General features: G+C 40.9%; 1 protein-coding gene across 1 annotated transcript in view; it reads left to right on the forward strand.

The window, feature by feature from the left end:
• Nucleotides 1-14,588, forward strand: part of LOC132870623 (venom phosphodiesterase 1) — a 217,302-nt gene that overhangs the window by 116,933 nt on the left and 85,781 nt on the right. The window contains exons 14-18 of the mRNA XM_060904353.1: nt 2,133-2,164; nt 2,432-2,559; nt 2,639-2,708; nt 4,472-4,559; nt 9,945-10,117. Coding sequence (XP_060760336.1) covers nt 2,133-2,164; nt 2,432-2,559; nt 2,639-2,708; nt 4,472-4,559; nt 9,945-10,117 — 491 coding nt within the window. The remainder of the gene's footprint in view (nt 1-2,132; nt 2,165-2,431; nt 2,560-2,638; nt 2,709-4,471; nt 4,560-9,944; nt 10,118-14,588) is intronic.

A 14,588-nucleotide genomic window follows, 5' to 3' on the forward strand; every position in this document is an offset into this window, starting at 1 on the left:
AAGACCTTATTTATGCATGGTGAAAAGGTATGAACATGAAAATTCCATTTAAAATAGAGGAAATTTTTTCAGAAAATTTGCAGTGTATAAAATATTTTTTCTATACCAGAAATGAGTGCTTAGAAGGGGAGGCGGGAGGGATTCTTAAAGAAATGATTAATCTAGACAGCAGTTATAATCAGGCTTTTCAGCTTAAGTACTTAAATTTTGTGATTGATTCTTGTGAAATATTTCTAAAGCAAGTTCACTTTTTGCAACCAGGCTAGACTTAAGAAGGAAAGGTCTACTGCATCAGCAACAGTAGATGAGCCATCAACATCATCAGAGCCTCCACTTCCTGCACTTGAAATTGAACTGGATGTTGTAATCTCTGGCCAAAAACTTTCTGGGCCTGAATCCAAAAAGAGGAAGTGTGCCTTGGATGACTTATCTGGAGATGTCTTCGTAACCAAAGTAGAGGCAGGAAAAGGTCTCGAAGAATGTGTACAGCTGGAGTTGAAAAATTACAGGGCTGAACCAGTCTTGTCTCTTAACTCATGCCCATTGCTTTGGTGGCAGGGACACAAAGACAAATACCAGAAATGAGTGCTTAGAAGGGGAGGCGGGAGGGATTCTTAAAGAAATGATTAATCTAGACAGCAGTTATAATCAGGCTTTTCAGCTTAAGTACTTAAATTTTGTGATTGATTCTTGTGAAATATTTCTAAAGCAAGTTCACTTTTTGCAACCAGGCTAGACTTAAGAAGGAAAGGTCTACTGCATCAGCAACAGTAGATGAGCCATCAACATCATCAGAGCCTCCACTTCCTGCACTTGAAATTGAACTGGATGTTGTAATCTCTGGCCAAAAACTTTCTGGGCCTGAATCCAAAAAGAGGAAGTGTGCCTTGGATGACTTATCTGGAGATGTCTTCGTAACCAAAGTAGAGGCAGGAAAAGGTCTCGAAGAATGTGTACAGCTGGAGTTGAAAAATTACAGGGCTGAACCAGTCTTGTCTCTTAACTCATGCCCATTGCTTTGGTGGCAGGGACACAAAGACAAATATCCGTTACTAGCAATCGTTGCCAAGTTCGTGTTAGCTATACCAGCCACCTCAGTTTCAAGTAAGCGTGTATTTTCTACAGCTGGTGACATAGTTACAGCACAAAGGGCTTCACTGAACAGTGCTAATGTTGATATGCTTGTGTTCCTCAAGAAAAATGTTACAATTCAGGATGTTACATCTGCACAGTATCATAAGACTTAATTAAGATGATTATGATCTCATACATAAGACATTCCACAGAGATTTCTGGACACCATTCTTGCATAAATGCAACAATTTGGTATTAAGGTGCCATAGTTTTGTTGTTTAAGGGTTGTTGTTTAATTTAAATGTTTTCTGTTTTCACGAAAAATATTATCATTATATTTGTTTTGTTCGTTTCACTACTGAGATATCAGTTATAAATGTTATTTTTTTTGCACCATTTAAGTTTTATTGAGCAGATACCATATTGGCTTGTTAGGTTTATCTCAGAATTTCAGTAAATGCAGCTGTCTGTTAGAACAGAAGCTCATTTATGTCTCACATTGTCTAGTCAGTAATTGTATGATTGTTTTATGGTTAAGCATAATAAGCAGTATTATACTTCAGGTAGAAGTTTATTTTGAGATGTTTTTTTATTGTTAACTATTGTTTAAGATTTATTTTAAATAAAAATATTTAAGTTTACATTCAATTTTTTGTGCCATGTCACTTTGCATAATATCGTATCGTAAATAATTGTATCGTGTTGAGAAAGTACGATATGTATCATATTGTGAGAGAGGCGTATCGTTACAGCTCTAGTGTCCATGTAATATAACTACGTATAAGTGAATAGAAGGTATGTTCCTGACATGTATGTTGCCTTTGAATGAATAAAAAATGTTGCAAATTGCAGTGTTATAGGATGATTAAAATACTTCACAGCAAGGAAGGAATCAGCTTTTGACTGTTTCATGTCAAGCTGCACCACACCAACCTGTCATTAATTATTTTCCTGCACATACTCCAAGTGTTTCATTCCTTACTGGAATGGAGACAGTACTCACTTTAGTTAGATTTGTTTGTGTCATAACTGAACCAGTTTGTGTTTTCTGTTTGCAGTTGATGCTGGAAGTTTAGTGGCCAACTTGACGGTAGGAACATCATAAATCTTTGTCTCTGTACTGGTTTTGAATAAAAAAAAAATCAGGCAAATTCATTATGACTGAAACATTTCTGCAAAAAAGGACTCCACAAACACAATAGTATTTTTTATAATGTCATATCTGATCAGACCATAGCACTGTTTGAGTAGAGAAAACACAACTTTGGATTGCTGTCTCGGTTTAAGATAGAATATATGTGAAGAAGGAATAGTGAGAGAGTGTGTTTCTGATATAATAAATGTGTTTGGTTTGTAGTGTAAGAAGCCTGATCAGAAGATAAAGCCCTACCTCAAACCTTATCTACCCAAACGGTTCCACTATGCACATAGCAGACGCATTGAGGACGTCAATGTACTTGTTGACTCACTCTGGCTATTTGAGAGGTACTATGAGCCAACTAGCCACACCTACCTTCACTGCTTGTATGTGGAAGAATGAACATAATATGTTTGTTTTCTGCAGCTATCCAGGTTCTCTCAGTTTTTGTTCGAGAGGAGATCACGGGTATGACAATGATCACTCGAACATGCAGGTATGTGTATATGTGTTTATATGTGTTCTTATGTTTCTGTATTATTCGAAGCAACCTTCACATGTATCAAGCATACTATCAGACCTTCTAATAGTAATGCCAGCAGCGCTTCCCATGCAGGAAGCACCTATCTGTTTACATCATAAATTGCAAATTTTTGATCACCATATACCAACATAAAAAGTATGTTCAGCTTCACAAGAGTTGGATATTTAATAGGAAAAAACCTGAATTTTCAGAATATGCACTCAAATTTGCATGATACTGATTAATTTTGACATGGTGATCTTTTTCCTGAATGCTGAGGGTGAAACCACTGGCCGTGGCCAGGCTGGATTTTGGTCAAAAGCCGATGACGTGCTACCCCTGTGACATTAGGCTCTAGCTCGCTTTCTATTGGTCGACACTGGCTGAAATCGATACCAGAGGTCGGGAACACTCACAACCCCTGGTGGGCTTTTTTTGCAGTAATTTCAGTCAAACCGGAAGCCGGCCAGAGACAGCGGAAGTTCTAGTCACAGTCAATAGATGTGTATCCTGCTATGGAAAACAATAAAAATATTGGCTTCTGGAGGATAGACAAAAAAGAGAAGGTTCAGGGATGTTAATAATATTGTTTTGAAGAAGTCACATTTGATTAAAAATGTATAATACATAGCGCTTTTTAGCGCCACCCTCTAAAAAGTAATGTGTGGAACTGTGCTGCCACCTTTTGCCTTGTTGTGCCATCATGTGCAATAAGGGGCGTTTATATGCCAATTTGGTGAGTTGTAGAGAAGAGAATACAGTCAGAGAGGACAGATGTAAACCTTTAAAAGGAATCTATGTAGATTGTTATTATCCTTAATGATCTTTAGTTGGGGCGGCACGGTGGTGTAGTGGTTAGCGCTATCGCCTCACAGCAAGTAGGTCCGGGTTCGAGCCCCATGGCCGGCGAGGGCCTTTCTGTGCGGAGTTTGCATGTTCTCCCCGTGTCTGCGTGGGTTTCCTCCGGGTGCTCCGGTTTCCCCCACAGTCCAAAGACATGCAGGTTAGATTAACTGGTGACTCTAAATTGACCGTAGGTGTGAATGTGAGTGTGAATGGTTGTCTATGTGTCAGCCCTGTGATGACCTGGTGACTTGTCCAGGGTGTACCCCGCCTTTCGCCCGTAGTCAGCTGGGATAGGCTCCAGCTTGCCTGTGACCCTGTAGAACAGGATAAAGCAGCTAGAGATGATGAGATGAGATGAGATCTTTAGTTGGGTTTGAATGATTTGGTATAATGACCAGCAAAGTACCTACAATCAACAGTTCTGGCTGTGCCATTGCTCAGTTGTTGAAATTGAGTAATTTATGCCATCTCCCTATGCAAATAATGCAATTTAATTTCAAAATAAATAAAAAATACCAGAGCAAAAGGTTATTTTTAAACTCTGAGTAATTGATAGATGTTTTGGGCACAAGGATTGCTCCTGAAGGTGCTTTACTTTACTTTCTTGAGATGGATGTACAGTATATTGCTAAAAGCGGCCAAATAACACTGATGGAAAAAAAAAATCAGAAAACTGAAAATTTCAAAACAGCCATAACTTCTGTTCTATTTAACCTACAGGGAAGTAAAACCAGTTTTAAATTCAGAACTTCATGCTCTTTATTTTGATATGCCACACTCCTTGATCATAACTAGATTTAAAAATGGCCTGTCATTGCTACTTCTAATGCTCTCGCTCTCTTAATTTATCTACATATCCCTCACTCAGTGTCTCTCTTTCTCCATTCTAGGCAATGTTTCTTAGTTATGGCCCCAAGTTTAACTTTCAGACTGAGGTTGAGCCGTTCTCCAACATCGAGCTCTATAACCTTATGTGTGGTGAGTTTTTTTTTTCCCCAGATATCTGGTTTGATACAAAGATCATAAACCATCAATCCAAATTCAAATCACAAGCAGCAATCCATTAAGATCCAATCACCACATAACATGTCCTCCCTAATGATCCATGGTTACTGGTGTCTTTAGACTTGTTATAACACCAGGTACTATAACAGTCCTATGTGTTCAGACTTGTTGGGAGGGCATGTTTTGTGGTGATTGGAACTTAATGGATTGCTGCTTGTGATTTGAATTTGCTTTACATCTCCTGTTACATAGTTCTAATATGTTACTAGTTAGCTTAGCTCTCGTATGATATAAATATTGTAGGTGCCTTTGTATGGCTGCCACGAATTCCGTTGATCCATTCAAAATTTAATTTTATCCTGATTTTAATAATAATAATAATAATAATAATAATAATAATAAAAGTTCAATTTATATAGTGCTTTTCTCACATGCAAAGTTGCTTTACAATTAAGGAAAAGAAAAATGTCCACCAAAAGAGGGTCAGGATGTAATTCCAGTGGCCGACAAAAGCCTTTCTGTGTGGAGTTTGCATGTTCTCCCCGTGTCTGAGTGGGTTTCTTCCAGGTGCTCCGTTTTCCCCCACAGTCCAAAGACATGCAGGTTATTTTAACTGATGGCTCTAAATTGACTGTAGGTATGAATGTGAGTGTGAATGGTTGTTTGTCTCTATGTGTCAGCCCTGCAATGACCTGGCAACTTGTTCAGGGTGTACCCCGCCTCTCACCCATAGTCAGCTGGGATAGGCTTCAGCTTGCCCGTGACTACAGATAATGGATGGATGAATAATTAAAAGACACTTCTTCATGTCTTAAAGTAATGACGGATGTCGTTTCTCTTTTCTTAGTTGAGCAGTTCTTGACATAATATGGATTGCTACAGTTGTGGTATAGAATAGGGCTATTTTATTATCTATATTTTTATTATTTACTGTTCTCTTTCTTTGCTACACCTTTCATGGCTGTTTGTCAAGAAGAATTAACATGTGGATCCTGCAACAGTGTGTCAGAGTGCAGGCGCTTATGGTTGTATTTGCAGGGGAGAGTGGGGAGCAAACTTGTAACAAAGCCAAATCACAAAACTAGAAGCGTGGTCAAAAGGCAGGCAAGGGTTGGTTGATCGGCAAACAGGGCAATACAGAGACAAGAAGTGTAGACAAAGAGAGATAGTGAGAGTCAGAATAACTAAAATCAGGCAGAGATAGAAAGGTTTGTCTTGGCTTCACTAGCGAAGATTTAAGGCCGTTGTCCACGGCTGGCGCAGGCTCGCTGGTGGCTGACAAGGCCGATACGTGACAGGCACACTTGGTCACAGCGGCTGCACGGGAATGATGAGTCTGGGGTTGGTGCTGTGGCAATGCGGTTCTTCCTTCTACTGCACTTCACTTCAAGGGCAGCTCTGCAGTTGTTCTCAAAGGAGGAGACTGACTGATGAACAGTGTGTCGCCAAGCCTCTCGGTCAGTGGCAAGGGCTGACCACTGATGATGGTCGATGTGGCAGGATCACAGGGATTTCTTCAAAGGGTCTTTGAATCTCTTCTTTGGTGCTCCTCTGTTGCGGTGCTCAGTAGAGAGTTCGCCGTAGAGGATGATCTTGGGCAGATGATAATCCTCCATTCTGGAGATGTGCCCTGCCCAGCGTAGCTGCGTTTTCATCAGCATGGCCTCGATGCTGGTGATCTCTGCTCACTCTAGCACTTCAACATTTGTGACGTAATCGCTGCAGTGGATGTTGAGGATGGAGCGGAGACATCATTGGTGGAAACATTCTAGAAGTCGTAGGTGGTGTCTCTATGTGACCCATGACTCTGAACCATACAGGAGGGTAGTCAGTACCACGGCTCTGTAGACACTGACTTTTGTGGCTTTCTTCAGGTGCTTGTTGCTCCAGACATGATTGTAGAGTCTGCCAAAGGCACTGTTTGCCTTTGCCAGTCTGTTATCCACCTCCTTGTCAATTTTTGCATCAGAGGATATGATGCTCCCCAGGTAGGTGAACTGCTGGACTGCCTTCAGTTCTGTCTTGCCAATCATAATGCAGGGTGGGTGGTACACTTCCTGGGGGGCGGGCTGGTGGAGAACCTCTGTCTTCTTCAGACTGACTTTGAGACCGAAGAGCTTGGCTGCCTCTGCAAAGCAAGATGTTACATGTTGCATAGCAGACTCTGTGTGGGCTACAAGGGTGGCATTGTTAGCAAAAAGTAGCTCCTGGACAAGTTGCTCTAGGGTCTTGGTGTGGGCCTGTAGGTGCCGCAAGTTGAACAGGCTACCATCAGTGCAGTATCGTATGTAGCTGCCATCTTCATCTGTGAGATCTTCTGTGGCCTGTTGAAGCATCATGCTGAAGAAGATGGTAAAGAGGGTTGGTGCAAGGACACAGCCCTGCTTCACCCCGTTGATGATCGGGAAGGGCTCCGAGAGGTCATTGCTGCTTCTGACCTGACCATGCTGATCTTCGTGCAGCTAGATGACCATGCTGAGGAACTTTGGGGGACAACCTAGATGCTCCATGATCTGCCATAGGCCTTTCCTGCTCAGTGTCAAACGCCTTGGTCAGGTCTACAAAGGTGACATATAGTCCCTTGTTCTATTCATGGCATTTTTCCTGGAGTTGCCTGAGCACGAAGACCATGTTGGTGGTACCCCTGTTGGCTCTGAAGCCACACTGGCTCTCTGGGAGGTGGTGTTCTGCAACAGCAGGTACCAGTCTGTTGAGGAGAACTCTTGCTAGGATTTTGCCTGTGATGGAGAGGAGAGTTATCCCCCTGTAGTTTGAGCAGTCTGAGTTTTCCCCTTTGTTCTTATACAGGGTGATAATGACAGCGTCTCGGAGGTCTTGCGGTAGTTTTCCCTGTTCCCAGCAGCACACGAAGAGTTCTTGAAGTTTGGAGTGCAATGTTGCACCTCTGTGCTTCCAAATTTCTGGCAGTATGCCATCAACACCTGCAGCCTTGCCACTCTTTTGTTGATCTGTGGCTTTGATGACCTCCTCGAGGGTTGGCGCTAAGTCCAGCTCTTCTATCATAGGCTGCTGAGGGATCAGCTGGAACACAGAGTTGTCGACAGTGCGATTGGTGCTGAAGAGGGTTTGGAAGTGCTCTGCCCAGCAGTTCAAGATGGACGCCTTGTCCGTGAGGAGAGCCTGGCTGTTGGTACTGTGCAAAGGATTCACCACTTGGTGAGAGGGGCCATAGACTGCCTTTAGAGCTTCATAGAAACCCCTGTAGTCACCAGTGTTGGCACAGAGCTGCATTTTCTCTGCGAGGTTGGTCCACCACTCGTTCTGGATGATTTGCAGCTTGCACTGGAGGTTGCTGCATACGGAGCAGAAGCCAGCTTTCTTCACAGGACAGGAAGGCTGTGCAAGGTGAGCCTGGTGGGCATTTCTCTTTTTCACCAGCAGTTGTTGGATTTCTTGGTCATTTTCATCGAACCAATCTTTGTTCGTCATTGCAGAGAACCCTAAGACTTCTTCAGGGGACTGCAGGATGGCGGTTTTCAGTTGAGCCCAAAGTGTTTCAGGACAAGGGTCTGTGGGGCAGTCCGGGCCTTCCAACTTTGACTGAAGGTTGACTTGGAGGACAGCTTTCACTACAGCTGACTTCAGGCTGCTGATCTGGAGTTTCTTCCAGGGAGGACCTCCTCGTTTTGGCTTAGGCTTGAAGTGGAGGTTAAGCTTGCATCGCACAAGGTGGTGGTCTGTATGGCATTCTGCACTGGGCATCACTCTGGTGTGCAAGACATCTCTGTGGTCTCGTTGGCGCACTAGGATGTAATCTATAAGGTGCCAATGTTTGGACTGAGGATACATCCAAGTTGTCTTGAGACTGTCTTTCTGCTGGAAGATGGTGTTTGTGATGGTTAGCTGCAGCTCAGCGCAGAACTCCAGCAGGAGATGCCCATTGCCGTTGCAGTTCCCAATGCCATGTTTCCTGAGAACTCCTTTCCAGGCTTCTGAATCTCGGCCCACTCTGGCGTTGAAGTTGCCAAGGATAATGACCTTATCATCTGCAGGGGTGTTCCATACTAGATTTCGCAAGTCTGTGTAGAACTTATCTATGTCTGTGGGGTCCGCTTGAAGAGTCAGGGCATACACGCTGAAGAAGGTGACACATCACAAAACTAGAAGCATGGTCAAAAGGCAGGCAAAGGTCGGTTGATCGGCAAACAGGGCAATACAGAAGAGACAAGAAGTGTAGACAAAGAGAGATAGTGAGGGTCAGAATAACTAAAATCAGGCAGAGATAGAAAGGTTTGGTATGGACTGGAAAACACAGAACAATACTTCGCAATGAGAGGGAGTGTGAGTGAGGCTTAAGTAGTATGGCTGATGAGTTGTGATTGAGTGACAGCTGAGTTCAATAAGCTGGTGACAGGGGGTGCTGTGCTCTTTGGGCATTATACTCCTGAGTAGCCATGTTTGTAGTTTGGCTAGCACTGTTGTCCTTTACTGACACAGTGTTAATTTTCACAGCAGACTTTCACAACACCAATGCGCTTTAAGTACACTGCCTGGCCAAAAAAAAAAAAAAAAAGTCGCCATTTGGATTTAAATAAGCAAATACATAAGAGCCTTTGGTTGGATAATTACTGCAGTCATTAATATGTTTCAGCTGGCAACAATTCTTTTAACCCAAACTGACGCAGTGAGGAGCTTCTCATTTCTTTAATAAGCATGTTGGAAGCCATATCCCGTGCTCATGGAAAAGATGTTGCTGCATTTCAGAAGGTCAAATTATTGGCATGCAGAAAGCAAAGAAAACAACTGAGGAGATTACTGAAATTACTGGAATTGGGTTAAGTATTTTTTTAATGTGTGTAATAATTTCACAATTAGCCGGTTGCTCAGTAAGATGTAACTCCTGATTGATGAAATAAAAACATGAAAATTTCAAAGCACATGCAAACAAATTGAAAACTAGAAAAGATTCAGATCAACAGAGGAATTGGCGCAGTAGGGATGACTCAGAAACCATCCGTTTAAATTCATTTCACAGAATGCAGAAAAATACTACTACTATACCACTAAATTATTAAATGCACACTTTCCTGGTTTAATGGGTTTTTTTGTTTGTTTTTCAATGAAGTGTTCACTGAACATGTTGAGCAATTTTATTTGTAATTAAATACGTTATTCTTCCAATCTGCTGAATTTAAAAAGTATCAGCACTGCTGTTCAACATTCAAACATTTTACCACCTATGAAGGTTGAAGGTTTTCATTCATTCAGCTCTTTTTGCAGTTTTCTTTTCCCCTAGCAGTAAACCAATGCATCATAGAGTCAGAAATGTTTTCCAGTTGCTCTGAGTTACTAGTTCTAAATGTTTAGTTCACATTCTTCTCTGCTTTTATGATACAGATATATTAGAAATCACTCCAGCGCCTAACAATGGGAGTCATGGGAGTCTGAACCATATGTTGCGCTCGCCATACTACAAACCTCAACCTCTAGTGGAGCAGAGTGCACCGGGCCAGTGTCCTCTAACCAGCCTGAAGCCCGCTGACCAACTCGGGTGCTCTTGCAATGCCCTGGTACATACTTGCATATCACAATCATTCCTCACACAAATAGTGGCTGAGGGGCATGCGTAGCAAAGCCCAAGTCATCAAGTCCATACATTTTATCTGAAATTATTTCGTTACTGCTTTTAATTGACCAAGGATTTAGAAAATTTTGCTATTTGACAATTAGTACAAATACACAGGTGATTATTGGAAATCGTGTGTGCTGATTGGTCAAGAAATTCAGATTATTTCTCGATAATCACCTCAAGTGACTCGGCAAAATGGCAGCCAATTGCTTTGTCACTGTAAGTGAGGAAGAATTACAAATTATGAAAGAAAATGCTGTTCCTAAAAGCACTAAAGAGTCTATGAAGTTTGGTCTAAAACTATTCAAAGGTAAGGTGGAATTGGGATTTATTTTATCTATTTCAGAACAACGTATTTTATGGGAGTCAAATATATATAAGTAATACAAGTCTGCACTGTGCCTTTATTACATTTGCATGACGCTTTTGAAGTTTGAAATATTTTTTTCAATATGATTCTTTTTTTTTAAATAATCACCTGTGTATTTACACTCAAACAATTATCCTCCTCAGGCTCAGTGAATCTTCTTCTTCTTTTGGCTGTTCCCGATTAGGGGTTGCCACAGCAGATCTTTCGTCTCCATTGCTCCCTGTCTTTCGCATCCTTCTCTACCACACCTGCCACTTTCATGTCCTCTCTCACCACATCCATGTATCTCCTCTTTGGCCTTCCTCATTTTCGTGTGCCTGGCAGCTCCATCCTCAACATTCTCCTTCCAGCATGCTCTGCATCTCTTCTCAGGATGTGCCCATACCATCTCAGTCTCATCTCTCTTGGCTTAATTCCCAAGCTCTCCACATGTGCTGTCCCTCTGATGTGCTCATTCCTTATCCTGTCCAACCTTGTCACTCCCATCGCAAACCTTAACATCCTCAACTCCGCCACCTCCAACTTTGCCTCCTGTCTCTTCATTAAGGGTACTGTCTCCAATCCATACATCACAGCTGGTCTCACTACTGTCTTATATATCTTACCTTTCACTTTTGCTGGGACTTTCCTATCACAAATGACTCCTGAAATCCTTCTCCAACTGCTCCACCCTGCCTGCACTCTCTTTCTCACCTCACTATCGCAGCCCCCATTTTCCTGTACAGTTGACCCCAGGTACTTGAATTCACCAACTTTCTTTACGTCTACTCCTTGCATCTTCACTACACTCTCATCCCATTCTCATTGATGCACATGTATTCTGTTTTGCTACTGCTCACCTTCATTCCTCTTCATTCCAATGCATACTTCCATCTCTCCAAACCCAACTCAACCTCCTTTCTACTTTCACCACATATCACAATATCATCTGCAAACATCATGTTCCATGGTGACTCTTGCCTCACTTCATCCATCAAGCTATCCATCACTATGGCAAACAAAAAAGGACTCAAAGCAGATCCTTGATGGAGTCCCACCTTCACCTTGAACCATTCAGTCGTTCCAACTGCACACTTCACTGCTGTTTCATTGTTCTCATACATGTCTTGCACCACTCTAATATACTTCTCATTCACTCTGCACTTTCTCATACAGTAACATAACTCATCTCTCAGCACTCTATTGTTTGCCATCTCCAGGTCTACAAACACAATGTACAGTGGTGCTTGAAAGTTTGTGAACCCTTTAGAATTTTCCATATTTCTGCATAAATATGACCTAAATCATCATCAGATTTTCACACAAGTCCTAAAAGTAAATGAAGAGAACCCAGTTAAACAAATGAGACAAAATATTATACTTGGTCATTTATTTATTGAGGAAAATGATCCAATATTACATATCTGTGAGTGGCAAAAGTATGTGAACCTCTAGGATTAGCAGTTAGTTGAAGGTGAAATTAGAGTCAGGTGTTTTCAATCAATGGGATGACAATCAGGTGTGAATGGGCACCCTGTTTTATTTAAAGAACAGGGCTCTATCAAAGTCTGATCTTCACAACACATGTTTGTGGAAGTGTATCATGGCACGAACAAAGGACCTCAGAAAAAAGCATTGTTGATGCTCATCAGGCTGGAAAAGGTTACAAAACCATCTCTAAAGAGTTTGGACTCCACCAATCCACAGTCAGACAGATCAGGTACTAATGGAGGAAATTCAAGACCGTTGTTACCCTCCTCAGAAGTGGTTGACCAACAAAGATCACTCCAAGAGCAAGGCATGTAATAGTTGATGAGGTCACAAAGGACCCCAGAGTAACTTCTAAGCAAACGAAGGCCTCTCTCACATTGGCTAATGTTAATGTTCATGAGTCCACCATCAGGAGAACATGGAACAACAATGGTGTGCATGGCAGGGTTGCAAGGAGAAAGCCACTGCTCTCCAAAAAGAACATTGCTGCTCATCTGCAGTTTGCTAAAGATCACATCTACAAGCCAGAAGGCTATGGGAAAAATATTTTGTGGATGGATGAGACCAAAATAAAACTTTTTGCTTTAAATGAGAAGTGTTATGTTTGGATAAAGGAAAACACTGCATTCCAGCATAAGAACCTTATCCCATCTGTGAAACCTGCTGGTGGTAGTATCATGGTTTGGGCCTGTTTTGCTGCATCTGGACCAGGACAGCTTGCCATCATTGATGGAACAATGAATTTTGAATTATACCAGTGAATTCTAAAGGCAAGGCAAGGCAAGGCAAGTTTATTTATATAGCACATTTCATACACAATGGCAGTTCAATGTGCTTTACAGAAGTAAAAACAAAAACAGTAAACAATAGAGAAATAAAATTACATAAAATAATTTTATTTTTATTCTAAAACAATTAATTAAAAGAATTAAAAGAAAATAATAAGAATTAAATAATAGTAGAAATAAAATAATAAAATAAAGTAGAAATAGGAGGAGAAAAAAAACAGCAGAATAGAATAAAGAATAAAATAGAATAAAGTTAAAATTAAAGTAAATTTAAAACATGCAGAGAAAGTAAAAATTATAAAAAAGAAGACAATATTAATTATTTAACAGAAAGCATCTGAAAACAGCTTGGTCTTTAACCTAGATTTAAAACTGCCAACAGCAGGAGCATTTTTAATGTCCTCTGGCAGTTGGTTCCATAGCTGTACTGCATAGTAGCTAAAAGCTGCTTCACCATACTTTGTTTTAACAACTGGTTTTAATAGTAAATTTTTCTGTTTTGATCTGGTAGATCTGATTGGGTTAGGCCGCTGCAACATATCAGAGAGGTAATTGGGCCCTGTACCATTTAGAGATTTGTACACCAGCAGCAATACTTTAAAGTCAATTCTGTAGCTTACTGGAAGCCAGAGAAGGGACCTTAGAATTGGAGTAATGTGCTCTGTTCTTTTTGTTCGTGTGAGAACCCTAGCCGCTGCATTTTGAACCAGCTGAAGTCGTTTGATGGTCTTTTTTGGCAGGCCTGTGAAAAGGCCATTGCAGTAATCAACCCTACTAGAGATGAAGGCATGTATTAGTTTTTCCAGATCATTTTTTGACATAAGTCCTCTTAGTTTGGAAATGTTTTTTAGGTGATAAAATGCTGTTTTAGTGATTGCTTTCATGTGACTGTCAAAGTTTAGCTCGCTGTCAATGAAAACACCAAGATTTTTAACCATTTCTTTAGTTTTCATCCCTTTTGTGTCAAGAATAGTGGTAATCTTGAGTCTTTCATCTTTTTTTCCAAATAGAATTACTTCTGTTTTATCTGTGTTCAGCTGAAGAAAATTTTGTGACATCCAGCTATTGATTTGATCGATACACTGGTAGAGACATTCAAGGGGGGCATAATCATTAGGCGATAGAGCAAAATAAATTTGGGTGTCATCTGCATAGCAGTGATACAAAATTTAATTTTTATTGATAATTTGCCCAAGTGGGAGCATATAAAGGTTGAAAAGTAATGGTCCAAGAATCGACCCCTGGGGGACACCACAGGTCAAGGACATTGACGTTGAGGAACAATTTCCCATGGTAACAAAAAAGCTTCTATCTTTTAAGTATGAATTTAACCAATTGATAACTTTACCAGTCAATCCAACCCAGTGTTCAAGTCGATATAGCAGTATGTTGTGATCAATAGTATCAAAAGCTGCACTGAGGTCCAGTAATACCAGGACCGATGTTTTGCCTGCATCAGTATTAAGACGTATGTCATTTATAACTTTAATCAGCGCTGTTTCAGTGCTATGATTGGCACGAAATCCTGACTGAAAATTATCAAAACGGCTGTTTGCTATCAAGAAGGCAGTTAATTGATTGAAGACAATTTTTTCAAGGATTTTCCCGATGAATGGTAAATTTGATATTGGCCTGCAGTTATTTAATACTGAAGGATCCAGATTATTTTTTTAAAGAAGGGGCTTTACAATGGCTTTTTTTAGGGACACAGGAACAACGCCAGTCTCCAGGGATGTATTTATAATTTGAAGCACATCTGTAATTATAAGATGAAGAACAGACTT

Source organism: Neoarius graeffei, chromosome 2 (genome assembly GCF_027579695.1).
Source record: "Neoarius graeffei isolate fNeoGra1 chromosome 2, fNeoGra1.pri, whole genome shotgun sequence".
NCBI lineage: Eukaryota > Metazoa > Chordata > Actinopteri > Siluriformes > Ariidae > Neoarius > Neoarius graeffei.